Genomic DNA, 27,560 nt, shown 5'->3' on the forward strand with positions numbered 1-27,560 from the left:
TCTTACACTGGGTTTCTCTCCATCTGCCTCTGTCTCTTCCCCACCCTTCCTCTCCCCTTCAGTGGTCACAGAGCCTTTGTGTGTGATAAAATTATCATGCATATAATAGTAATTACAAAGCTATCCATTTATGGATTGCCTACTATGCCCAGTGTCGTGCTAGGTGCCTTGAGTTCATGCTTTTATTTAATATCCACAGCTTCTCTAACGGCGTTTACCTGTCCCTATTTTACAGAGAAGGGGGACGCTGAGAAGCATGCCTGAAGTCTCACGGGTAGTAAGTGGCTCCACCAGGATGGGAGCCTGGATGTGTCTGCCTCCCAAATCCATGAGGACAATATTCAGCAGCCATCCTATTAGCAGGCCTTTCTCCTTTCCCTGTCACGTTGTTTTGCGGTTGTGTAGCTGTCTTTTCCCTGGACAGTAAGCTGGAGGGGGGCCAGGATCTGATCTGAATGTTTGGTCATCTCCTGAACCTCACAGAGTGCTTGCGCGCATTAGGTAATCACGCGGCATTTGTCGAAAGCATCCATGTGCCAGGCACTTGCTGAGTCTTGGAGTCGAGGCTAAGGTCAGGGCGGACCAAACAGTACAGTTGCTGTCTCGTGGTGCCTGTGCTCTGTAGTAGGGTAGATAGCCTCATGCTGTAGTTACAGCTGTGGTAGGGCTGTGGAGGGTGCTGGGGAACATGTGAGTGGGGTAGGGGGCGGTGAGAGTGGCCTTGGCAGGAAGGAGTCCCACAGAGAGGCATTTGGCCTGTGACACGTAGGAAATGGGAGTCTCTTGGAAGCATCAGCTTTGTCTCCCTGACTCCCTGTGGAGTTGTGCTTTGGCACTTGTCTGTGTTCCTTGGCCAGTAATGGAATAGATTGATCCTTCCCATCCTTGCACTTAGAAAAACTCAGCCCAGCGCTACAGCCATCTTTGTACCCCATGGTAACAAATTGTCCCTCCATCCCTTTGTCAGGCTGCCCTGCCAGGCTGCATATTGTTACCCTAGCCCCCCCTCCCCACTCCTGCCGCCACAACCAACTCCCGGGACGCGTCACTGTTCCTTGACTTGTGCTTCTGGTTCCACCAATGCCGTGGCCTGGTGGAACAACTGAATGAGAGCTTGATATTTTCTCAGTTCCTAGAAATAGGTAGACACTTTTTATTGTTCACTTCTGGAGAAGGAAGGGGAGTAGTTTTATTCATTTTTAAGGAGACTGATAGCTTCAGTTTGCTGGGAACTTACAATGTGCTCTACACTGAGCACACACTATGTGTTATGCACTTTATGCTCACAAAACGCTTTGGGGCAACCCCATTCCAAAGGTTAAGACACTGTGGTGTTATGAGGTTAATTTGTCCAAAGTCCCACAGTGCTCACTGCATAAAAACTGGACTGTGATGCCTTCTAGAGGGCTCTGGTGTTCCACATCAAGCCTCCAGCCTCCAACCTGGAGGAGAAAAGTTTCCGATGACAGCCACTTGAGCTACGATACTAGGCTTACCGTTGGAGTCAAGGCCAAATGCACCTGCCTGTAGGGTGAGGATGGGGTGGGGAGGGAATGGGTCCTCTGCTGCATGTGTTTCACTAACTGGTGATTTAAAAAGGGGGGCACATGGCCCAGCACGGTAGCTCACGCCTGTAATCCCAGCACTTTGGGAGGCTGAGGTGGGAGGATTGCTTGAACCCAGGAGTCTACCCAGTAGGCAGCATGGCAAAACTGCATCTCTACAAAAAGTACAATAAAAAAAAATTAGCTGGGCCTGGTGGAGCACACCTGTAGTCCCAGCTACTCAGGAGGCTGAGGTAGGAGGATCACTTGAGCCTGGGAGGCTGAGGCTGCAGTGAGCCGTGATCACACTACTACACTCCAGCCTAGGGCAAGACCCCGTCTCAAAAAAAATAAAAATAAAAAAAACAGGGAGGAGGCACAACCCTCGCAGAGCACGCAGGCGCCCACCCCCTACTGAACACCATCAACTGTAAGAGCCCATTTTGAAGTCCGTCACTCACATTCAGCTGTTTTTCTGGAAAATTTCTACCATGGATGGCTTTTCCTGAGCCTGGCAGATTGAGAATAGGTCCCCGGGATGGGAGGCATCACTGAAGAAGAAGCTGCAGGTGGTCGTCATTGCCTGAAAACAGAATCTGTTTCTTTACACAAGCCCCTACAAAGACTATTTTGACAGTTCTCTTCAGACCTGTGGTGGGCTGACTCTCACTCCCTCTGCCCTGCAGGTGCTGGGCTCCTGCGGCTGGATCTACCGTTCTCCATTCTTTCCCTGCCCTCAAGTGTCAGAAATGGGAGAGGAAAGTTGGGTATTTAATATTCTTTGATGGAGTTTATAAGTATCCCAATTAGTGATTTTCCAGCATATTAAGAATTCTGTGCCTCATCTCACGCTGCCTTTCAGAGTTCTGTAAACACAAGGGCATGAATTCTTGACGGATTCTGGCTTTCTGATGTATTTTCCCCCAAGGTACTTAATCAAGGAATGTAAGTCATTTACCTTCTCCAGGCATCCTCCTCTTCTTCCCTGGAGAATGTTGTGAAGTCTTTCTCGTTTTTCCTTCCACTCTGAACCCTTTCAAGGACCAAGGTCTATGCTGCAATGATGCAGAACTTTGCCCCTAGAAGTTGCTTTCTCCCCTAGCTGGGAGGGCAGAGCCCTGCTCTCAGTAGGGCTCCCAGGACAAGGCTGTGTGTAGTAAACGTCTGTCTGTTGTGGTTTGTTCCAGAGCTGGTGATGCTGCTGGAGTGGTGGTCGGGCACGGAATGCACCATCTTCACGGACCCGCGCGCCTACCCCAAGTATGGGAAGGAAAATGCCATCGTGGTTCTCAACCACAAGTTTGAAATTGACTTTCTCTGTGGCTGGAGCCTGTCCGAACGCTTTGGGCTCTTAGGGGTAAGTCGGAAGTACATTCGTCCCTGCTTCACACATTTCTCTGGTTCAGCCCCACCACTTGTCCTTTTGCTCCTGGTGGTTCAGAACTTGCAGAAGAATCAGCAGAGTTTCTACTTGATGAAATGGTCCTAATAAACTGCATTTTATTCTGGCTTGGAGTCAGGCTTAACAGCTTCTTATGGGCAATCATAGGAGGTACTTGACAATTGCTACCTGCCAGCCATTTTACATGCGATTCATTTATTTAATCCTTACAGCAACATGAATAGATGATGTGCCACACTCCATTTTTTAAAAGCTAAGTCATATAGAGCTTAATATTCGGCTCAGAGCCACACAACTGTAATTAGATTTGGATTTCACTCCCATCCATATTTCTTCATTCCACGCTCTGCTGCCTCCTTGGCTAAGAGGCAGACATCACCTCTGCATTTTGATCCTTGAAGGCTTAAGAATTTTGAGTCCCTAAGTGAGAGAGTGAACTGCAAAATTCAGAATTATTCTGAAATTCTGGTTTTTTCCCCGACTAGTTTGACTTCTTGCGCGTAGCTTGCATGCCTTTGGAACAGGATCTCTTCAGTTGGCTTTTGTCATCTGTAACACACTGCAGCATGTAGCGGTTGAACCTGTGTCACGTAGCTGTATCAAAGCCATCTGCGGCACTCAGCTATTCCAGTAGGAATCACAGTGTCCATTGGTCCGGGGCCAGGAGAAGTCCTAAGAGTTTGATCCAGAACTTGGAGATGAGGTTTTGCACCTGGGAACAATGCCCTGTAGATAGATAAGGGGGCTGCTGAAATCACCTTGTTTTTTGGTATCCCCTGAAGACAAAATCGTGGTGTTTAGAATATAGAAGATTCGAGATAGGGGCCATGAGGCCATGGAGGACATAGGGGACTAGAAGGTTCAGTGGGTCTGGTTCCTGGAGGCAGATGAAGAGAGCCTCCTGCCCACTGTTTCTCCTTTTGTTTTCCTATTTATTCTCCCAGGGCTAACTTGATATCTGCTTGTGTGTACACGTGTGTGTGTGTGTGTGTGCGCGCGCGCGCGTGCGCAAATATATTTCTAGGAACAAGAACAAACATTCTAGTAACTACCATTCTCTGATGTGGAGAACTTGGGCAGAGATCTGAGTTACAGCTTTGTGGATTTATTCTCTCTGACGAGAGATCACCCCTTAGAATGTCATGGTCCCAGGGGTGAATGGCAGGGTTCATCTCCTGCCCAGGAGGAAGGGTATGGGGTGCCAGTGCGTCTTGGCTGTCAGGTCACTTGTCTTACCACCTTTACAGCTAGGCTTTCTGAGGTGCCAGCGTCTCCTGGAATTCAAACTGTAGTTTAGAGGCAGCTGGTGATTTTCCAGGCTTTGAAAACCTTCTGGTAGTGTTCATGCTTAGAATGGGGAAACAGTCATAATTCGTGGACCAGGAGTCTCTGAGGTAGAACAGAAAGCCTGTTGAACTTGGGGGTGCCTTCCAATCCCTGCTTGCCCCTTGGTGGTGTTACGCCCACGAGCTCACTCCGTGTGCTGTTCACTTTATTTCTGTAATTTCTAATTCTTAGGATATTATTGTCCACATTTTGTAAATAAATCCCCAGAGCCCCAGTTTGGCTGAGTGATTTGCCCGAGGACAATAGCTCCTAAGTCTGCTTTCAAAGCTTCTGCTCTTTCCCCTGGAAGATGTTGGGGGCACAAAAGCAGGGGCCCTGGGGCCCAAGACCTGCTCCAGAAACAGGGCCCTGACCATCCTGAAATGACCGAGGCCAGCTGCAGTCAGGACCAGGTTTCTAACACCTTCCTGGCTTGTGATGTGCGAAGGCCTCATTCTGAGAGGTGCGAGTCACCCCACACCTTCCTGGGGTTGGGGATGGCGTTGCAGGAGCTGGCAGAGCAGGGCCATGCGCAGAGATGCTGGAGCAGCACCCAGATGCCCAGCACTAGCAGGCACGGGGACAGGCACAGATGAGGGAGAAGGTGAGCCCCGCAACACATGCAGGGAGGGACCCAGGCCCAGAGAGGGGACATAGCCCAGAGACAGAAGGAGACTTTCGTGGAGTGAGAATTTAATCTCAGCACCATTTAGGGTTTTACTCCCAAAGGCTTCTGAATCCGTGATCACTTTACAACTCTGAGCATAAGGGTGGGAGCGCTGATGCCGGAAAGCAAGTTAACAGCGCACCCATCCCACCTGCAGCCTAGGGACCACACCTCTCCACCCTTGATTTCGTCAGTGATACTGTTTTTATAAGATACTGTATTTATAGGACTTCACTCATTACTGTCAACACCCAAACAACTAATGCTGTGTGTCAGGGGTCTGCGCCCTGCCACTGATGGTGGAAACTATGCTTAGGATTAGAGGCTTTGGGGACTCCACTTACAGGTGAAATAGGCAGGTCTGGGAGCCTGGGGCCAGGGCAATGCCTCTTCTGTTCTCGCTGGAAGTTTGGGAGCCTTGCTCAGTGGGGGCCTTGGGGTTTCTGGATTCTTGCTAAAATGCTTCCTTAAGCCCTGAGGCCTCTCTTCTCCAGACACCACAGAAACAGCCAGTGCTGTTGCTGTGCACATTCTCACAAAGCAAGGTGCTACACAGAGCAGGCACCGGGAGAGGACAGAGTGGGGCAGGCACATGGCAGGCGCTGGCCAGGGCGGATGGGAGCTGCCAGCCTGTACCCTCTCAGGGAACCCGCTCCCCACATCACAGGGAACAGCTTTGCCAGCTACTGGAGAGCTGTGGCCCAGGTGGACACGTGATGGTGGCTGAGATGGCTGATTCTCATCTCTGCCACCCTGGAAGGGGTAAGGAACAGCATTGCCTTATATTCATTGTTCAGCAGCATCTTTTATCTTCAGTGACCTTCAGAAAAAAAAAGAAAAACCTCATTCATCTCTCTGTTTTCTCTTAAATAACACATGATGTTGAGATCCTTCTGGAGTCTGTGGAATTTGCTTTTTAAAGAAGAAAGGAACAGAAGAAGGTTCCTGACCAGGCATATTTCATCCTCACCTATCACAGCCCAAGAGGAAATGAGTTTAAATTGAAGTCAATGAAATTTGCAGAAATTCGTGAAAGTGGCATTTTTAAATGTAAAATTGGTCTTTTGGGGGAAAGTAACGGAATTGTCTTTTTAACAAAGAGGCTTTCAACCTTTTAAATGTACTCAAGATCCCATGTGGCCACTGCTCACTGCAGTGCCTGTCCCCAGAGGCTCTGGTTCTCCTGGGAGCTGGCGCTCCCTGGCGTGTGCCAGGGCTCCGAAGGCTTTGGCTGATCTTGGAGTCACACGCTGAACCTTTCCCCGCTGGAGGTGAGAGTGACACGCGGGCAGCTGGGGCACAGGTCACTAAGGTGCCCGACAAACCGTGGTGTGCAAGCGCAGGTCAGGTTCCTGAAGTTTCACGTCCCCGTTTGCTTATTGTTTTCCCTTAGCAGGCCCCGGCTAGTTACATAAGAGCATGATCGTTCAGTCTCCGGGCAGTGCCAGGCCCTGGCAAGCACGCCATGAGCGGTAGCTATTATTATATTAGCAATATTTATCTGCCGGGCCAACTGGGATATTTGTCTTCAGATGGTTAAAGAAGCCATGTGGGTTAGTTATCCATGGCAGCGTGACGAGACCCAAAACATAGCGGCTTAAAACAACAAGCGTGTCGTAAAGATCCCCTGCCTGTGTGGTCGGGAATCCAGGTGCAGCTGAGCGGGGGACCTGGCAGCGCCTCTCAGGAGGGGCCTGTGTGTGATCTGCCTCCAAGCTTGCTCACGGATTTGCCCGGCCTCCATCCCTCGCCACACAGGCTTGTTTTAAAACACAGGGCTTCCCGGAATATGGCAACTGCACCCCTGAGGGTGAGCCATGCAAGAGAGAGTGAGTGGGCACCTGGGCAGGAGCCACGAAGCTTCTGTAACCGGGGCCCGGGAGAGACCTCCCGTCCCTTCTATCCAGACTGTTTGTTGGAAGTGGATCAGTAAGCACAGCCCATGCCTCAGGGATGTGGGGTGGGGGGCACAGGGGCGTGGATGCCAGGAGGCCAGGATCACAGGGCCCCTCGGCGGCTGCCCACCCCACGGTGACATGACGTTTGGTCTGAGACCTTCCCTTGTCCTCTTAGTAAACATGTAATACAGCTGGGCCTGAACACAGATTGAAATGTTGCATTTCTGGCCTGGCACAGTGGCCCACGCCTGTAATTCCAGTGGTTTGGAAGGCCAAGATGGGAGGATGGCTTGAAGCCAGAAGTTCGAGACCAGTCTGGGCAGCATGGTGAGATCCCCGTGTCTATAAACATAAATCAATAAGTAAAACAAATGAAAAATAGCAGCATTGCATTTCTTTGCACAGAGAAAGGTGAGAGGGGGAGAGTGGCATTATCCCTCCTAGGCAGAGGGCCTGCGTGTGAGGGTGCCCATGAAGCCCTGTACTGCCTCTTTAAACAGAAGGATTTTCGATGATGACAACGATAGCAGTTGATATACCTTCAAAATCCGTGTCCAGCGAGTGCTGATTGTGTGTGGTTTCTCCAGGAGACCATGTTCATGCAGCACAGCATTGTTTCACCCGACTTTACCCCAGCTTCTTCACACGTGCGCTTCTCAAGTGCCCTTTGGCTGAAGAGAAGTTAGAAGTTTCCACACATGGAGGAGTGTTTTCGGCAGATACGCCCCCCGCCATGGTTTTGTCAGCTCTGTAGGGTGGTCTTCACCCTCCTCACCGCTGGCATCACCTGAGTGTATGGCAGATGCCCTCTGCTTCGCGCCATCATGCGAGTTCATCCTCAGCTGTGCAGGCAGCAGGAGTGGGCAGGGATGCCACCCTCTGCCTCTTACCATTCACTGGTTTGGCAGGTGTGCTGGGATCTGGAATCACATGGATGAGGAACCCGGTAATGGTGATGACCGAGGTAGCCAGGTGAACCACTGGCCAGGGCAAGTAGTGGGCAGCTCACGGGACTGTGGCTGCACCGTGGGTTCATACCGACTACCATCCTGGAGGTGGTAGCGCATGCTCGCCTGTAAAAGTCCAGTCCCACAATGGACGCACCGGGGTCGTCGTCTTTGTTGACCAGGATCCTCTGGCAGTGTCTTTAATAAGCCAGAGTCTGATCCCACCAATCATAAAGCCAGGGTTGCTTAAAGCACAGGGCTTCTTCCTCCTCTGTGCGCAGCCTCAGTAAACGGTCACAGCCTGTGCTATCTGCTGTACACCGACTCAGTATCATCCCATGAACTGCCCCCTTTCTCACTCCCGCCTGCTGTGCGCATAGTGCTCTCTGATGCCCCGTCCGCCTGTGCTTCCTGCAACTGTTCAGCAAGCACCTATTGGCTACAGAGTGCTGGGCAAGGCCAGTCGCACCTATTACGTTCTGTCCTGGGGACATTCTGTTTCCCACCTGCCCCTGTACTGCTTCTGCTCTGTCTTCCCATCTGCAGGGCTAACGCCAACCCACAAGGGCTGGGCTGCCCGTTCAGAAGAGAAACTGGGAAGGGGCCATGAGGACCTGTGTCCAGACAGGGTGGACAAGGGCTTTGTGCAGGGAGCTCCTCTCCCATCTTTGTGTCCTGACAGCCGTGACCGTGGCCCCTCAAAGCAGAGCCAGGAGTGATCGGTATCCTGCTGGTTCAAGCCTCCATGTTCGTCCTCCGAATGGTGCTCTTCTCTCTGCACATCTGCATACCTGTCAAACCCAGAATAGTTTGGGGCCTGGTAAACGGGGTGAGGTTAGCTGGAGGAGGCCAATCAGGAGTGCAAGAGCCCCACGTACTCTGCCCCACGTGGATAGAGGATAAGTGTCTAATTCCAGCCTGAGGTGAATTCTTAGAGAGTGCTTTCATTTCGTGTTTGCTGTATGCATTTCCCCTGCGGCTGTGACTAATTGTGGAACAGCGTTCATTTTGTTTTGAGACTCTCTTGAGAATTTTCTGGCAGTGTAAGGTCTACACCATTTTCCTCTCAGCATCAGAGAAGGCAGAAAGCAAGAGAAAGGAATGCAGTGTGAGCAAGGCCAGGCACACTTGTGCTACCGCAGTTGGCAAGAATGGAGTCTGTAATCCCAGTACTTTGGGAGGCCAAGGTGGGTGGATCACCTGAGGTCAGGAGTTCGAGACCAGCCTGGCCAACATGATGAAACCTTGTCTCTACTAAAAATACAAAACAAACAAACAAAAAAATTAGCTGGGTGTGGTGGTGGGCGCCTGTAATCCCAGCTACTCCAGAGGCTGAGGCGGGAGAATCGCTTGAAGCCGGGAGGTGGAGGTTGCAGTGAGCTGAGATTGCACCACTGCACTCCAGCCTGGGCAACAAAGCAAGACTCCATCTCAGAAAAAAAAAAAAAAAAAAAAAAAAAGGCTAGGTATGGTGGCTCACACCTGTAATCCCAGCACTTTGGGAGGCCGAGGTGGGTGGATCACCTGAAGGTCAGGAGTTCGAGGGCAGACTAGCCAACATGGTGAAACCCCGTGGCTCTACTAAAAATACAAAAAATTAACCAAGTCAGGCATGGTGGCAGCCGCCTATAATCCCAGCCACTTGGGAGGCTGAGGCAGGAGAATCGCTTGAAGGAGGCAGAGATTGTAGTGAGCTGAGATCGCGCCATTGTACTCCAGCCTGGGCAACAAGAGTGAAACTTCGTCTTAAAAAAAAAAAATGGAGTCTCTCACCTTTTGATGAACATACACACATACATGCATGCGTGCACAGAAACTGGTTCATTATTTTGAGCTCCAGTCTTTTCTGCGTTTTGTTGTAACTTGGGGCAGGTTTCGGAGATTCCAGGCCCACACCATCCTCTCTTGCGCACACCTTTCTTGTCAGAAGGGGTCTGTACAGCAACTTACTGGCAGAGTTTAGTGGCAGAAATGGAACACAGAAACTGGAACTTTCTGCTTCTCCCTTCCCTCTAGACTGTGGGCACCTCAAGGCCAAGGTAATCCTAACCAGCATTGTGTTCTCAGCACCTGCAGAGTGCCTGGCATAGGGAGCTTCTTAATCAATACCTTTGCACAGACAGAGCAGCCTCGGGTTGAAGATTCCAATTCGATGAGCTTACGCCCCATACATTAGAATGGAGGCTGTGCTGTGTGGGACTCAGGAGGACTCTGGAGCGATAGGGCTGGATGGCTTGTCTGGGGCTCCAGGGAACTGAAACATTTGCTACAGTGTCTCCAGCAGGTAGTCAAGAAAACAGTCAAAGGACTCAAAGGCAGGCTGTTGAGCCTGCTTTATTGTTAAGGAACATCTCACCTGTTTTCCAAGTTCCACTTAAGAGACCTCAGTTTATATATTTAGTAGAAATAAATGACCTTGGCTCATTTGACTAACTGGTAACCCTACTGGGAAACCTTCAGCAATGACTGGACGTTTGCAAACAAAGCTGGCCACAGAGCCTCAGCCCCTGAGGGGTTCCTTGCTGGTGTTAGTGGGGGTGGAGGCCATGCAGGAGCAGGACACCCTGCTGCTCCCAGCCATACTGCATGCAGCACCGGGGTTTGGAATCTTCATTGAAGCCTTGGTGAATAGCCATTTTGGAGAAAACCCTAACTAGAATGGCCTCATTCCGATCCCTTTTCACCCCAGAGGCTGTGGAGCTTCTGAAAGTCAGGGTCGGAGTACCGGGTCTCAGGCCCTCTCTGCATCAGCTCTTCTCAATGCCCAGGGTCTCTGCAAGGGCTGGCCCACTTGCCAGAGTTGCAGACCAGGTCCTGGGGCTGGCTGCGTCCCCGAGCTGTGAGGGTCCTCAGGATGGGCCAAGTAGATTAGCCCCAAGCAGCTACCCTAAGACAATTCTCCTTTTCACTGTCTCTCTCCATAGTGGGTTACTCCACTGAAAATTTTAGATTGTCCAAATACGCTTTTATCTAGACAGATCTATTGATAAATCTAACTCATCAGTAAATCCTTTCAGGTGGGCCTCCGAAATAAATCCAGCATTGGTGAAATTGGTATATTTTCTTGTACACTCTCTCTGAAAGCTGTTGGCATCACACATGGAAGCCTCTGAGTGGCCTGGGAAAGCCATGACAGTTTTAGCCTATTGCACCTTTTGCCTGGGGAACTGTCTGTATGTCTTAATAGTAGTTTCTAGTCTGTTTGTCATAAGTGAGTTAACTTGGGCAACTCTCTGTGCACGGGGACTCTTCAGTTGCGCTTAAATAAATGTAATCTATTGTTGTTACTGTGACGCTACAGCATGGCTTAGAAAATGGGTTGAATAAGGAGGTGTTCAGACACTGCTTGCTCTGTGATGAATATAATAGGTACGAGTTATTCAACGCCCATGTCAGAGTTCAGAGTCTGAACTCTGTGCTTTTGTAGATGTTTCCATACATCATTCAGTCTTTACAGGGACACCAGGGGATACGTGTTGTCTTCCTCTTCACACATCATTCAGTCTTTACAGGGACACCAGGGGATACGTGTTGTCTTCCTCTTCACACAGAGGGGAAACAGGAGCTCAGGAAGGTTGGGTGTCTCGAGCACAGTCACACAGCCGGGTCATGGTAGAGCCTGGTTAGAAACAGGACTGTCTCACTGCAGAGCTTTTCTTTTATGCAGCCCTGCCAGGGAAAGGGTATTGAGTGACATTTCTTCAGTCTGAAGACATAAAAGCTTCTACCTTAATATTTTAACATGTTTCTTACCAAACATAATTAACATCAAAACTAGGCGTATTGATAACATTCAAAATTTTAAGGCTGAAAGATGGATTAAGTCAGTATAAAGAAAGGTATTTCTCTTCTGTTCCTTTTGATCATCAAAAACACCTGTCATCCCAGCACTTTAGGAGGCCGAGGCAGGCGGATCACCTGAGGTCAGGAGTTAGAGACTAGCCTGGCCAACATGGTAAAACCCCATCTCTACAAAAAATACTGAAATTAGCCACGTGTGGTGGCAGGCACCTGTAATACCAGCTACTCAGGAAGCTGAGACAGGAGAATCACTTGAACCCGGGAGGCTGAGGTTGCAGTGAGCCAAGATTGCACCACGGCACTCCAGCCTGGGTGACAAGAGCAAAACTCCGTCTAAAAAGAAAACAAACAAACAAACAAAAAAAAACCACAAAAAAGCCAAAACTGTTTCTGACCCAGACAGAACCTCAGTTATGTTCCCAAAGCAGATGGTGAAAGCACGCTGATGTCAACCCCTTCTTAAAAATGACATTGTTACAGCAATACTGTGAAATACGTTTATAATAAAAAACTGGAAAATCTAACAAAATAAAAATCACTTATAAATGACTGTCCAGCAACAACTACTGTTATTTTTCTCTGCTTTACTTTTTTTCATAAAGTTATAATCATGCTATAGGCTCACCTTTGTTCCAGATCTTTTAAAAATTTAGTATTTTACCATAAACGATTGCCTAGCCATTACACACTCATAGAAAGCAAGTCTTAGTGGCTCTAAATCAGGGGTTTGCACATGTTATCTGGAATGGGCCAGAGGATGAATAGTTTAGGCTCTGTGGATCAGAGCGTGGCTGTCACAAAACGCTCCTGTGTGTAGCGTGAAGGCAGCTGCAGACAAGAGGCACATGAGCAAGAGGCTGTGTGGCCACAGCACGTCACTTACAGAAGCAGCAGAGGAGCCAGCTTGTCCCGAAGGCAGCTGCTTGCTGACTCCTCTGTAGTGTTGTACAAGGTACGGTACACACCATAACCCACGGGACGCATCTACTGTGGGGCATCTCAACAGCTTTTGGTGATCTAACAGGGATGGAAATAGAGACTCCCGTCCCAGGTGACCGACCATCTGTGGGTCTAGATACCCGCATCACCGTCAAAGTTATCGTTTCCATTTAGCAGCAGGTCATCAGAGGCCAACCACTAGGACCCACTATAGCATTGTGGACAGGAAATACCCCTGAGAGTGCTTTTCCCCGGCAGAAGCCATGATTGGCTGCAAGGGACCACTCACCTTCCCAGGGCCAACAGCTGCTGCTTTAGTCTGCGGCCCCCTCCTGGCTGCAGAACCAATCGTCGTTCACAGCTCCTTCAGATTGTCGCATGTTTGGAATGAGTTCAGGTAAATATAATTTTAACAAATATCATGGGCACAGCACACAGTAAGCCCTCACACCCGCACCGGCGAGTTTAGCCACCCACCCACGGGGATGGTCCCGGAGTCCGATTTCATGGCTAAGTTCTCTTGGACAGAATCTGCATGTTGGACTTGTGTGAAAAACCAACTCCATCAGAAAATGGAGATGCTAAACTTGCAAGGTATCTGCCTTTTCTACTCCAAGCGAGGGAAGAAGTGTCTTGTGTTTTTAAAGTAGGGAGCAGTTGGCTGTTTAGACCTTCTTTTGTTCTGCCAGTAGGTTGGGGGACACGGCTTACTGACCCTGTGCTGAGCCGGAGCTGTGGAGAGGCATGGGTGTAATGGGGAGTAGAGGAGAGAGGGCTGTGTTGAAGCCGGGGCTCTCCGCGCTGTGCGCATCCTAGGTTTAGAGCTGCTCCGACGGCTCACATCCCTGGCTCAGTCATCGACCCATTGATCAAGGAGCATCCTGGCCAGTTCCAAAATTAAGTTGAAAAGATAAACATCCATCAGATAGAAAGCAGTTTTTGTGTCTCCACTGCCCTGTCCACCCCACTGAAGCCCTGGTCTTCCTCAGTGTAGGGGTCTGATGTAGTGGATGCCTGGCTGGGGAGGGCCACACCAAGCCCTGGGGACCCAGGACTTCCCTGAGAATCCTCAGAGGGGACCTGTTGGGGCCTCGCTCGCGCACCTGCGTCAGCCTCAAGAGGGTCTCTGGCAGGTGCTTCTGCCCCGTCTCAGCCTCAAGGACATGCTGGCAGCGGGTGTGGAGGGCACCGAGCACATCTCCTGGTCTGGGTTTTACTTCCAGCTCGGACCAGCCGTGCCCGGAGATCCCACTGGGCTCTGCAGCCTGCTCTATGAGCGGAGACTCCCGTTTGCCTCAACTGCAGAGCTCGGCAGAGTACGTCGAGCTGTCTCGGAAAAATCGAATTCAAATGAATCTTTGACCAGCAACTGTTCAAGAAGGATGTTAACCTCACGCCCAGGAATGCTACATTTTCTAGCATTTGACATTTTCAGCGATCAAGAATTACTATATTTTGTAATATCACAAAACTCAATGAGATCTGTAGAAAAGAGGTACATAAATTAGTGTCACACAGCTACGGCAGGCTTAGCGAGTGCATGGTGGTGATCACCTAGAAACCCTCTGGATAGTGGTGGGAGCATTGTCAGGACCCTGAATATCCATGACTGCTTGCTGCTGCCTTCTTGACTCCTGCCGTCCACGCTGAGAACCAGGGTCCCCTTGCCTCCTGCCCCCACACTGGCAGGGTGAGCACAACCTGGACCTCTAGCTGAAGGGTGGGGAGGGCATCACGGTCCATGGCCTCGACAACATGTGTTCTGGGACTGGCCCGAGGCGTCTGGTGTGAATGTCCCCTCCTCTTTTTCTACTTCAGTCTCCAACAGCCCCGGGAGGTGGCTGTGATGTCTCCTTCATGGGCACCTGGGCTCCTTCCTCTGTTTCAGGGCTCCAAGGTCCTGGCCAAGAAAGAGCTGGCCTACGTTCCAATTATCGGCTGGATGTGGTACTTCACCGAGATGGTCTTCTGTTCGCGCAAGTGGGAGCAGGATCGCAAGACGGTTGCCACCAGTTTGCAGCACCTCCGGGACTACCCGGAGAAATATTTTGTACGTAGGCACCAGAGCAGCTGTGTCCCAAGGGCTCCTGCAGGACTGTGACCGTGGGACCCCCGTGTGACTTCCACAGGACACGTGACTGTGGGGCTGTGTGTGACTATGGGGTCGTGTGTGACCATGGGGCCACATATATATGACCCCAGGGCTGTGTGTGACTGTAGGGCTGTGTGTGACCGTAGGGCTGTGTGTGACCCCAGGGCTGTTTTATGACCGTAGGGCTGTGTGTGACCCCAGGGTTGTGTGTGACCCCAGGGCCGTGTGTGACCCCAGGGCCGTGTGTGACCCCAGGGCTGTGTGTGACCGTAGGGCTGTGTGTGACCCCAGGACTATGTGTGACCTCAGGGCTGTATGTGACCCTGGGGCCGTGTGTGATCGTGTGGCCATGTGTGACTGTGGGGCCGCATGTGAGCCTGGGGCTGTGTGTCACCCCAGGACTGTGTGTGACGCCAGGGCTGTTTGTGACCATAGGGCTGTGTGTGACCCCATGGCTGTGTGTGACCCCGGGCTGTGTGTGACTGTAGGGCTGTGTGTGACCCCAGGGCCGTGTGTGACCCCAGGGCTGTGTGTAACCCCAGGGCTGTTTGTGACCGTAGGGCTGTGTGTGACCCCAGGACTGTGTGTGACCCCAGGGCTGTGTGTGACCTCAGGGCTGTATGTGACCCTGGGGCTGTGTGTGATCGTGTGGCCGTGTGTGACTGTGGGGCCGCATGTGAGCCTGGGGCTGTGCATGACCCCAGGACTGTGTGTGACCCTGGGGCCGCGTGTGACTGTGGGGCTGTGTGTGACTCCTGCCTCCTTCCTTCAGTTCCTGATCCACTGTGAGGGCACGCGGTTCACGGAGAAGAAACATGAGATCAGCATGCAAGTGGCCCGGGCCAAGGGGCTGCCTCGCCTCAAGCACCACCTGTTGCCGCGAACCAAGGGCTTCGCCATCACCGTGAGGAGCTTGAGAAATGTAGGTAAGGAAGAGTGCGTGGCCCTGGGCCTCCCCGCGGCAGCGAGGAAGACAAGCGCCAGCTCCAGATGGGCAGAGCTTGCTTCCTGCCAGCACTTCCCGGCTGACGCTAGGAGCTCAGAGTGGCTGCTCAAGTCTGGTCTCTGGGACTGGGAATCAAGGACAAATGGCCCCTGCACCCTTGGCTGGCACCTGGGGTGGGCCTGTGCCTGCCTTTCCTGGGGTGCCCGGGCCAGCACTGCCCTCTGCTGTGCAAATGTGCTGGGTGCCTGGATGGCCCATCGGGTAACCTGGGTCCAGGCCTGCACGCCCAAGACAGCACAGTTGGGTTTAGGGTCATTTCTTGCCCACCCATTGGCATCAGCTGAACTCTGACCTTGTGGTCTGTCGCAGCTGACCTCGGAGTCTGGAACCCTCAATGGCCATTGATAAGAAGGAAATAGCAACAACTTGCCTCTGGCCTCTCGTCATGCTTTTGTCTTCTTTTTGACCCTTCTGTCTCCAGTTAGAAACACCCTCTGTCGCCTTCTGCGCAGCCGGCCTCCCCACACCCCCGCAGTCCCTTGGCCCTTTCCCTGGGCTGCAGGCCTGGGGCAGCTTCCTGTGCTCCTCCCAGGCAAAGCGCTCAGGTGAAGCTGGTTCCTTCCTGGAGGGAGCTGGAGTCCAGCTGAATGCGGCTTCTGGCCCCACGCTGCTGCCTTCCTCCGCCTTATCCTCTTGTCTCCTCTCCTCCTTCTGAGGCAAAGAGTGGGGGGCCCCGAATTCCTCCCCAGGCCTGCATCAGGGGCCCCTTGGTTTCTCCAGCCCTGACCGACCCCCATAGGACCTCTGGAGCAACAGGGTTGGTGAATCGGTACCTCTAAAAGTCCCCAGGTGACCCAGTGGCTGAAGCGGTGGTTTCAGGCCCCGGGCAGCACTCCCTGCTGGCTTCTGCTGCCTGTTTAACATAACCCCGCATACCCAGGCCAGCGCCAGCCCCGCTTCCTTCTGGGGCTGCAGGAACCCAGGCCAGGCGGGTGTGCCCCTGGCCCCCTCTCCCCTCTGTGTGCCTGCCCTGCCCTTAGCCCTGTTAACCAGTTTCTTCTCCCCCACATGCTTCCCTTGCTTCCTCATCCCCCCTTCTCCTGGTCGCCAGCGTTCCTTGATGACCTCTGTTGGCACAATGCTGTGCACGCCACACACAGTGTCACCTTCAATCCCCACAACATCCTGGCAGCAGCTCTTACTCCCAGAGAGAAGAGAGAAAAGCAGGCTCTGGAGTCTCAGCAGCAAACTTGGGCCTGCAGAACTGAGGGCCCACCAGGCCAGCCACCTCCAAGCTCCTTCCCCTCTGCCCAGCCTCTTAGAAGGTCGGTGGCACAGAGGGGCACCAGCTGCCTACATGTGTCTTTTGCTCTGGGCTCAGCCCAAGGGTCAGAATTAGGCTGCCCCCTGCAGTCCCTGCCTCCACACCAACCCTGGGCCCCAGGGCCAAGGATGCTCCCATTGCTCGACCCCTGCTCCACCTCCCAGGCTGCTGCACTCTGCACTGTCCAGCAGCGTCAAGACCCTGGGGGCTTCCTGATCAGGAGGCCTCACTGAATCCTCTTTCCTCTGCTGACCAGCTGTGTGACTCTGGGCAAGTGACCTTACCTCTCTGGTCCTAAGTCTGCTCTGAGTTCTGTAAAATCTGTTAGGGTTGCAAAGAGGATTAAATGAGAAAAGCTAGATAAAGAGCTCAGCATCCCACCTGGCACATGATAAACATTTGATCAAAGGCTGCTGTTGTTCGGGGCCCTCTGCCTCCCACTACACACCTCACCTTCTGCCCCTGGTAGGGTTGCCCAGCTTGCAGGGCTACGTGTCCCCATCCTGATCCGTCCCCTCTGGGTTGGACCAGCGCGGCTCCCTGACTGAGCTTTGCCTCAGTTTTGCCTCGCAAGGCTGTCCAGCTCTATACTTTTCATCACGGAGTTAACAAGGCTCTCTCCAATAATAGCCACCACCGGTCTCGGGCGCATCTGACATGCCAGGCCCTGTATGCACCGTACATGTAGGATGTCCTCACAGGACTCAGGAAGGTAGATTCCTTTTTCTTTTTGCTTTCAGCTCACAGATAAAGACATTGGGGCTCAGAGAAGTTAAGGAGCGGGTGCAGTGTGACTCAGCCAGTACCTGGTGAGCTGGGATTTGCTCCTGGCTGGTGGGGCCGGCAGTCGCTGCTGTCACTCCTTCCGATGCGCCTTGCAGTTAGAATCAGGCTGGCTCTCCTTTCAAGATGCTTTTTTTGAGGTTTTCCTCTGGAAAATGAGACAGTTGTACAGGTCACTGATTTTTAAGCGGCTCTTTGGGGAACCCGGGGGTTCTCCCCTCCTTTGCTTAACCAGAGTCAGCCTCTTCTGTTGTCTTCATGGGCCCTTGTGTGAGCGGGTCGGAGGAAAGGAGGTATCGAAATCACTGAACTATGTGAGCTCTGTGGCCCCTTCTTACTGGGAAGCCCTAGGACACTACAGTCATGGTCCACACAGCCTGATCCGCTGTTCCTGTAGATACCCATTTATGCTTTAAAATGCCTGAGGAATGTGATAAGCATCCAGGTTCTCTCCCAGCAGCCCTGACCAGGCAGCTCTCCTCAGGAGGGCTCAGGAGAACAGTCCCGCCTTCAGCCCTAAGGCGGGGGCGAGTGGTCTCGGGCACTCCGGGCCCTGCTCCCAGGCTCTCCTGCAGGCCATCAGGAGGACCCCTGCCCGCTGGCACAGACAGTGGACCTGCAGACCCTGCACGGTGGTCAGGCAGCAGGTAGAAGAAAACAGATGGTGATTTATTGTTTTTGAATCTTGGTCCCGCATATTCCCAATCAGACCAAGTGCCTTTCCTCCTTCCTGCCATTCTCCCACTCCTGTTATGAATGCACGCATGCAAAGCTCCCAGTGAAGCGTCTGGCTCATCGTTTACTGAACACAAACCATGTGCTGGGCCCTGCAATAAGTGCCTGGCCTCTGTCATCTCAGCAACTGTGTGACAGAGGCTCCCTTCTCCAGGACAAGACCTAGCCCCAGCTGCCCAAGAGAAGATCCCACCGGTGGGAAAAGGTGACAGCCGCTGGGGTTCCCACCTGTTGCTCCTACCGTCTGGTGCTCTTACACTTCAGCAAGTGGCCAGTTTCCACTGTGCATTTATCTCCTCTGTTCCCTCACTCGTTCCTTCCTATATTCTTTCATCCCTTGATCCAAGAAGCTTCAACTGAGTACGATCCAATTCCTTAAGGAGTTTCTCATCAGTATCCTAGGATAATTTGTAGCTGTCTTATTTTTCTAGGGGAAAATAATGCTCACAGAATGGTTATGCTGCTGTAACTGAGACACTTCCTTAGTTTCCTTTGGAATAATTTTTCTTATCATCCACACTTGTTTAAATTTCGGTGTTTCTTGACGGAAATGATAGGCTGGGCACATTAGAAAGTTACAAGTCATTGTTGTGGCACCTCTAGACCTGACTTTGCAGTACTGCTTTAAAAGTGATCTGGGCTAGGCACAGTGGCTCAATCTGGGCTGGGCACAGTGGCTCACTGTGATCCCAGCATTTTGGGAGGCTGAGGCGGGCAGATCACTTGAGGTCAGGAGTTCAAGACCAGTCTGACCAACATGGTGAAACCCCGTCTCTACTAAAAATACAAAAATTAGCTGAGCGTAGTGGTGGTGCCTGTAACCCCAGCTACTTGGGAGGCTGAGGCAGGAGAATTGTTTGAACCCAGGAGGCAGAGGTTATAGTGAGCCAAGATTGCACCACTGCACTCCAGCCTGGGTGACAGAGTGAGACTCCGTCTCCAAAAAAATAAATAAATAAATAGAAAAAGTGACCTGGCTTCAGCAATGACCCTGTTTTCTATTACTGAGTTCTAGTGGGATTTTATGATTACAAAAGATAATACACATTCAGTGTAGAACATGTGGACCATACAGAAAAAGAAAAATCCGACCACACCATTTCTAGATAAGCAGTTAGCCATTTGATTATTGTCTTCCAATGTGTGTATCTACGGAACAAAATTGGGTTCACACGCTATATACTGCTTTGTATTTGTTTTATTTTTTATAGTTTCAGCTGTATATGACTGTACACTCAATTTCAGAAATAATGAAAATCCAACACTGCTGGGAGTCCTAAACGGAAAGAAATACCATGCAGATTTGTATGTTAGGTAAGTCGAACGGTTTCCTTTCCAGAAAAGACAGTGCCCGTTTCAAAGTAAACACATCACAAATGACCTAGAGACTTTCTTCCAGGGATCCCTGGGTCACACTGACTCCTTTGCAGTCTGTTTTGCATTGAACTTGACATATCCTACTATTGAGAATGATCTGCTGAAATCTCCTTCCATCCCAGCTCCTTCCGGATCCTCTGTAATCTTCCATTTCAGAGAGCTCAGGTTGAACAAATGGAAGGCCATATTTTATAATTATTTTGGTGTTGGTGTGACGAGAATATGTTATTGACACTTTCCTTGAGCGATGGGTCTGCTATATGGAATACACACAGATGTGTATTTATATAAGGCGGTCTAGACACAAATGCAAAAGTCTTTTGCAGTGTCTTACTTATGTGTTATGTTCCAGGCTGTTAGTGATTTTATTGAAGACACTTCTAGAACATATTAGTCAAACTGGTTCTCCTTCCCTGCTTATAGAATGGGCCGAGCACCTCTGTTTCGGTGGGAAACAGAATTGGAAGGTGCAGCAGATAGTAAACACAATGGCAATTCACGCATTAAAACCCAGAGTGACGGGGTCAGGGACTGGACTGGTTTGTTGTGCTGTGGGTCACCTTCTCTGGATGCTAATCAAGAGAATCTGAAATGCCCACTAATGGAGAACTAATCCAGGGGCGTATAACCTTCTGATTCAAGACCTTACAGAAGCGGTATTACAAACAGCCCCATGAAAATCCAGGGGCCCTACATTCCCACCAGGCCACACTAAATGTCCCAGCTTTCCTGGGAGATGTTTTGGTGGACTGGCGGCCAAAGTTAAGTAGCTTCTGATCTAAAAATGACTCTGGCTTTCCCATCAAAATAGGACAGCATTGACATCATCACTGACTTCTTGTCTGATGGTGCAGGCGAGTCTGCCCTATGACTCAGTTCTGTGGCATATGAAGGCAGGAGAATCACCCACCCGCCTGAAGGAGACCTTTAGACCTTCTAGGAGTAAAGTGAGGTTTTATTCCCCATGTTCACTGACGGCTGGCAGGAGCTCCACTCAGTGACCAGCTGGGCTCAGTTATTTGGGAAAATCCCAAGACATGTAGAAGATTATTTCACCTCTCAGGTAGCTGCAACTCTCCAAAGCACGTGTGAGAATCAGCTCCAAAATGATTCTGGCGCGTTCACTCACTGAAGCCAGATGACACACTTGACCCCAGAGGAAGGTTAGCATTGATGCTGTTCAACACACATCTTTTTGTCGTCACTGCCCATTAAAAATGATGGAGGCATTTTTCTGAACATAAGTCAGTACAAAGCACTGAAACATCAAGGGCGATAATGTCAAGTTGCTGAAAAGGGCAAAACTCACTACATTCCCACTATCCAAATAAAGAAATATTATGCAGACTCGAGAAATCTCATTTCCAAAGCAGAGTAGATCAAAGAGCAAAGAAGTAGAGGATTCACAAAAGTACAGTGTGTGTAGGAACAGGAAAGGTGAAAGGATATTTCCGGAGGAGCTTATGGGGTAAGTTCTAATTATGTGAAAAACTTACCTCTGTACAATACTGCCTTGAAAAGGAAGTCGCTCACTATAATCTAAGATGGAATCCCATCGTTTATTCTCTTAACAGACTATAGTGTGATAGATAAGACTCTAGTGTGATAGATAAGCTCTAAAATCTTCTTACTAAGATATTCTTAGGCCATAGAAGGGAAATCAAGCCAGATGCAGACTTCGACATGGACAAAATTGAATATAAAGGAACATCCCTTGAAATCACAAGAGCCAACAACCTGAGAACAAGTAGGAATGGCAAAGGTGGCAGAGTGACTCTTCCCCATGTTCAGTATGGGCTGTTTGTAGATGATTGAGTAGCAAGCCCTTGCCAGCCACCAGTCCCCACAGCCACCCAAGTCTCCAAGCTATCACTGGTGTACAGTGACTCTGGACCCCTGTCTGAGCCATGGAGCCTGGGTGCTGCAAGATGCCCTGGCTACTTGCATCTGGGAGAACTTTAATTCCCCACCATCCACATCACTGACTTGTCAAAACCTTTGCAGAAAAAGTCTGCCTCAAGGCTAACCAAGAGGCTACAGGAATCATTTGATGGGAGATAATCTGCCATTACCAGTAAGTCGGTTACTTGACTAAGAAGAAATTACTAGGATCTTGTCTCTGATGCATCAATTCTGTGTATATTGGATTGTCTCATGTGGAAAGTGAGGCAGTGTTGTCCTCTTTGGAAGAGGCAAATATCAGGTTTTGGGGGCCTTTTTGTGAGCTGGGAGGGAAGATGGAATGAGGCAAGTGTCCCCTCTTCTGACAGCATCTGTCTATGCCATTGAATTGGACCCTGGGTTGTTCCTTCATGGGTCATAATTGCATTTTGGCCTGTGTTTCTCCAGTGTGGATGTGGAACGCCCCTTCTTTCGATCACTTGCATTACTCTCTTCACTTCCACATTATTTAGGCTACCTAGATAAAAACAAAAAATGGCAGCACCGTTACTGGAAAGTATACGTTGCAGGGTGGGTGTCACCTCTCCCCTGCTAGCTGCTCTCTGCCTTTGCAGGAGGATCCCACTGGAAGACATCCCTGAAGACGATGACAGGTGCTCGGCCTGGCTGCACAAGCTCTACCAGGAGAAGGTCAGTGCACTGGGTGCCGGGGGTCTGTTCACGTTGCAGCTGTGGGTGTGCTGTGTGGCAGCAGGCCTTTCTCCGGCGGGCGAGACCTCACAGAGCCGGTTATTAATGAGTCCGGAGCTGACCCTCTCTTGGAAATAAAGAATGTAGCCAAATTTTTTTTTTTTTTTTTTTTTTGAGACAAGAGTCTCGCTCTGTCACCCAGGCTGGAGTACAGTGGCGCAATCTCGGCTCACTGAAAGCTCCACCTCCGGGTTCACGCCATTCTCCTGCCTCAGCCTCCTGAGTAGCTGGGACTACAGGCACCCACCACCATGCCCGGCTGATTTTTTGTATTTTTAGTAGAGACGGGGTTTCACCGTGTTAGCCAGGATGGTCTTGATCTCCTGACCTTGTAATCCACCCACCTCGGCCTCCCAAAGTGCTGGGATTACAGGCGTGAGCCACCACGCCCAGCGCCAAATATTTTTTAAGGAGGGTTCACACACACACAGTGAAGCTATTCTACAGGTGTAGTGGACCAAGAAAGAAGTAATGGCCCCAGTAGCCCCTGCTCGTATTTTCCTGCCACTGGTCCTAATGCAGAATGTGCTTGTGGGGTGGATATTCTCCGTAGCACTGGACATGGGCTTGATTGCTTCTGGATCAACAATATGGTTGTTAGTCTGATCTCAAAACATTTCCAGAAGAAGCAGGATAAAGCCCTACACGGGTCCACCTTGGTCTTGGCTGGGTTTGAACCTGCTGTGGTGCCCCCTGTCCTGTTCCTGTCTATGTTCCAGTTCCCCAGGGGCCCCCTACTTATTCTGTCCTTTCTCTGAGCAAGGCCTTTGCTTTCACTGATGTCTCTCCTCCAAAAGCATATGCAAGCAGGGGAGTCTCGTAACTACCGGATCTTACAAAGGAGCGAAGCTTAGCTTCCACTTGGTGAGAAGAGCATTTTTATGGCCAGGTCTCATTAACCAGTAAAAAATTATTTCTGATTCACCACATGTTTTAAACCCAAACAAGTCATTCCCTAGAATCAGATATATTCTCTAGGATTCTGATGACCTTTTCCCTAGTTCCATGCATGCAGGCTGGCTGACATGGGTTCTGTTTTTCTCTGTTCCTCAAAGGAGAGAATTACCCAGAGCTTTGCGGGATGTCCTCTGCAGCTGAATAAGAACTTTAACCCTACCTACTCTTGAGGATGTGTTAGGATTTTAGTCCACAAGACTCTTAACAGACTCTAGTGTGATGGATAAGCTAAGTTTGCCTCCTTTAGGCAAATCGTAGTCCAAAAGACTTGCCATCACATTTGGTAGAGAAGCTCTTATAAGTTTGCTCTGAATCAAGATCCTGACACCTTTTTTCCCTGATGATGCCTTTATACCATCACTGCACAGAGCTGGCCACGTGGGCCTCTTTCCTATGTGGGTTATGGGCATAGCTCTCTGGTCTCCCCTTACAAATACACAAATTACAAATTCTGTGTAGGAACTCGTTTACCTTGTCACTAGAGCATGAGTTGTGCAGATTCCTGGGCCCGAACCCCAACGATTCTGTCTCTGCAGGTTAGAGGTGGAACCTAGAAATGTGTACTTCTGGCAAACTGCTTCTGATGCAGATGGCTTTGATGGAGGTGGTCTGGGGCCTGAAGCTTTTTAACAACAGTATTCTAAGTTATCGAGGTCTGCGCTGATGCATATGTGTGCCCTGACAGAGAAGCACAAAACAGTATGAATTCCCCCCTTCTGTTTTCATGCATGAGGCAGTATTTTTCTTGCTCTGTTTTCTGGTCTAATCATTGAGGTAGCATATAAAATGTTACTTCTTTTTTTGGAGACGGAGTCTCGCTCTGTTGCCCAGGCTGGAGTGCAGTGACGCGATCTTGGCTCACTGCAAGCTCCGCCTCCCAGGTTCACGCCATTCTCCTGCCTCCCGAGTAGCTAGGACTACAGGTGCCCGCCACCACGCCTGGCTAATTTTTTGTATTTTTAGTAGAGACGGGGTTTCACTGTGTTAGCCAGGATGGTCTTGATCTCCTGACCTCGTGATCCACCCACCTCGGCCTCCCAAAGTGCTGGGATTACAGGTGTGAGCCACCGCACCTGGCCTAAAATGTTACTTTTAGCAGAAAGAAGAGTATGCTAAGAAAAGGTTTAGAAAATGAGCCTCTTTTGTAAAGAGCCACACAAACAAATCTACAATAAATGTGGGCCCTTAAATCCATCAAGGCAAAGGAGATTTTTCTCAATGGGCCCTTCCTCTCCTGTATTCAGGCAGAACTGTGGTCATCATGTAAACCAAGAGGCACATCTCCTTCTTGTTGAAGTCTCTTAGGGTGTTTTCCTCTAAACTATGTTTACATTTAAATGATAGTGTTCAACTTGAAAGGGTTCTCAAAATGATCATCTACTCCAAAGCTCTTACACTACTGATGAGGAAGTTAAGGTCCGCAGGATGAAGTGATTTACCCAGTTTTCCAGCTCACCGATCAAAGCCAGGTGCTGGAGCCCAGGCCCTTTCTCTGTCGGTGCAGGGCTGGGACGACACCGAGTTCTCTAAGCAGTATGTGTCTGTGAGCGGACCTGGGAGGCTGGGTCTTTTCCCATCCAAGAAGATTGCTGAGCAGTAAGCGGAAGTGGTGCATGGTTCCTCCAAGCAGAGTGGTGAATAGACGTCAAGGGACCATTCCTTTCTGTATCAGCCTGTTTTGCTAGGAGCCTAGATCTAAAGCTTTCCTTGCCCCAAATCTGGGTGCCCCACCAGGCTTGTCAAAGTAGAATTTCATTTTAATGATCACCCTTTCAGTCAGAAGTGTGCTGTACATCAAAAGACAATTCTGTTGATTTTGACCTTCCTGGGATTTTAGGGCAGTAGTTCTCTGACGTTTCAATTTCATGGGCAGGTAAAGTTTCTGCAAAATGGGAGGGGATGGCAGGCAGCCAATAGAGGTGTGCCAACATTCTGGTCTTTCCAAGCATAAGAGAAACTCGCCACCTACCAGTGAGACAATTATACTCTTTAATATGGGAAAGGCATCATCTCTGAAAACAGGGCCATCCTTTGAGTTGACCTGATTTAGCTTTATGAAAAATGCACAATATTTCTTGCTTGTCAGCATTTGGGACTCCTATTGTTTGAAGGCTTTGAGAAACCATTCATGACCTTGTGTGATCTTCTGTGGAAAAAGCAGTTCCCAAATGAACTTGCTCTCAGGCTGAACCTACATCCTCAGAACCCCTTTTTTCCAGGGAGGTCACAATAGCTATCATGGTTTCTTAATTGTATGGGGTGAACAGATTCCAACTTTTCATTTCTAACTTAAAGTCCTTCTTCAGGTTGTAATTTGACATTTGCAGAAGGGACTACAAATTGGCCATTAATGGTGCACCTTAAGAAATAGGTGAGGCTGGGCACAGTGGCTCCTGCCAGTAATCCCTTTGGGAGTAAGCACTTTGGGAGGCTGAGGCTGGAGGATCACTTGTGGCCAGAGGTCGCCCACGTTTGTGACCAGTCTGGGCAATGTAATGAGAACCCCTGTCTACAAAAATAGTTTACAAGTTAGCTGTGCCTAGTGGTCCGCACCCGTAGTTCCAGCTACTGGGGAAGCTGAAGTGGGAGGATCACTTGAGCCTAGAAGTTCAAGGTTACTGTGAGCTATGATTGCGCCACTGCACAGAGTAAGACCCTGTCTCCAAAGAGAAATAAATGAAAAAAAAAAAGCTACATTCAGAGCCGTCTTGTGGAGGCCAAGGTCGGAAGCAGCTCTGGGTGGGTGCAGAGCTCGGGGTGCAGGCATGGTGGCCCGTGGAAAACAGTGTGCAGTCCTGCTCTAGCCTTCAAGGACAAGAACCATTTTTGGGACTGGCAATTGTTTTTTCATTTAAACTGTAAGGGTACTGCTCTTTAGAAGGGCAGCAGGAGCCTCAAGGCTTGGCCCCCATGGTAAGTCCTTTGCAAGTCCTGGCCGTGCACTTGGGTGATGTCTGCGCGCTGAGGCCAAGGTTCGCGAGTGCTCCTCACAGAGCCTCTCTCCGCCAGACTTGCTGACTAAGAGGAGCCACTTCTTCCTTTCTGTTCCCCAACTTTCTCTTCTCTTCTTTGTTCTTTCCTGTTCTTCCTCCCCTCCTTTTCTCCCTCCTTTCTTCTCCTTAATTCTGCCCTAAGACACAATTTCTTTGCTGAGCTGAGTGCCTGGAAAAGCTGAGCGGGTGTGCTGTGTGGACGTCTCCTCTGCACGCCTCCTCCCAAGTGCCTTTGTCGCGGGCTGCCGGGGGTGTTTGTTCGGGGATCCGCCGCCTCTCAGTAGGATCTCGTCCTCTTCAGCTTGTGGGTTGATGCTTCTTTCTGGAAACAAACCAACTCTCCTTCGTTCAGTGACTACGTTTCGCAGTTCCAACTTTATACTGTGCCACATAGTAACACACAGAAACAAAAACATGAGTCCTTTCCCTGTGGGGCAAATTTTATTACAAAATGGGTCCATGACCAAGATCGGCCATGGACATTCTACTGCCGGAGCCTGGAGTCTGGCCGGAGCTGGCCGTGCTGTTCTCTCCGCGACAGTTGATGGGAAGTCCTGCGGCAATGTCAGGGGCCATAAGTGAGGGGAGGGGGTGAGAGTTAGTGTTTTAAACCACACACAAAACTTTAAAGTGAATAGGGCTGGGCGCGGTGGCTCACACCTATAATCCCAACACTTTAGGAGGCTGAGGCGGGAGGATCACCTGAGGTCAGGAGTTCAAGACCAGCCTGGCCAACATGGTAAAACCCCATCTCTACAAAAATTAGCTGGGCATGATGGCAGGTGCCTGTAATACCAGGTGCTCAGGAGGCTGAGGCGGGAGAATCACTTGAACCTGGGAGGAGGAGGTTGCAGTGAGAGGAGATCATGCCATTGCACTCCAGCCCGTGCGACAGAGTGAGACTCTGTTTTAAAAAATAAAAAAATAGCCGGGCGCGGTGGCTCAAGCCTGTAATCCCAGCACTTTGGGAGGCCGAGACGGGCGGATCACAAGGTCAGGAGATCGAGACCATCCTGGCTAACACGGTGAAACCCCGTCTCTACAAAAAAATACAAAAACTAGCCGGGCGAGGTGGCGGGCACCTGTAGTCCCAGCTACTCGGGAGGCTGAGGCAGGAGAATGGCGTGAACCCGGGAGGCGGAGCTTGCAGTGAGCTGAGATCCGGCCACTGCACTCC

General features: G+C 50.4%; 1 protein-coding gene and 1 pseudogene across 2 annotated transcripts in view; both read left to right on the forward strand.

Moving 5' to 3' along the window:
- The window catches only part of AGPAT4 (1-acylglycerol-3-phosphate O-acyltransferase 4), a 173,454-nt gene that overhangs the window by 140,213 nt on the left and 5,681 nt on the right, over positions 1–27,560 (forward strand). For both annotated transcript variants that reach the window (XM_077999210.1, XM_015137646.3), the window contains 5 exons: positions 2,732–2,901; positions 14,413–14,574; positions 15,389–15,542; positions 19,616–19,718; positions 22,298–22,373. In XM_077999210.1, coding sequence (XP_077855336.1) covers positions 2,732–2,901; positions 14,413–14,574; positions 15,389–15,542; positions 19,616–19,718; positions 22,298–22,373 — 665 coding nt within the window. The remainder of the gene's footprint in view (positions 1–2,731; positions 2,902–14,412; positions 14,575–15,388; positions 15,543–19,615; positions 19,719–22,297; positions 22,374–27,560) is intronic.
- Positions 7,495–8,517, forward strand: LOC144340247 (putative uncharacterized protein encoded by AGPAT4-IT1; annotated as a pseudogene).

This window comes from Macaca mulatta, chromosome 4 (genome assembly GCF_049350105.2).
Source record: "Macaca mulatta isolate MMU2019108-1 chromosome 4, T2T-MMU8v2.0, whole genome shotgun sequence".
Taxonomy (NCBI): Eukaryota; Metazoa; Chordata; class Mammalia; order Primates; family Cercopithecidae; genus Macaca; species Macaca mulatta.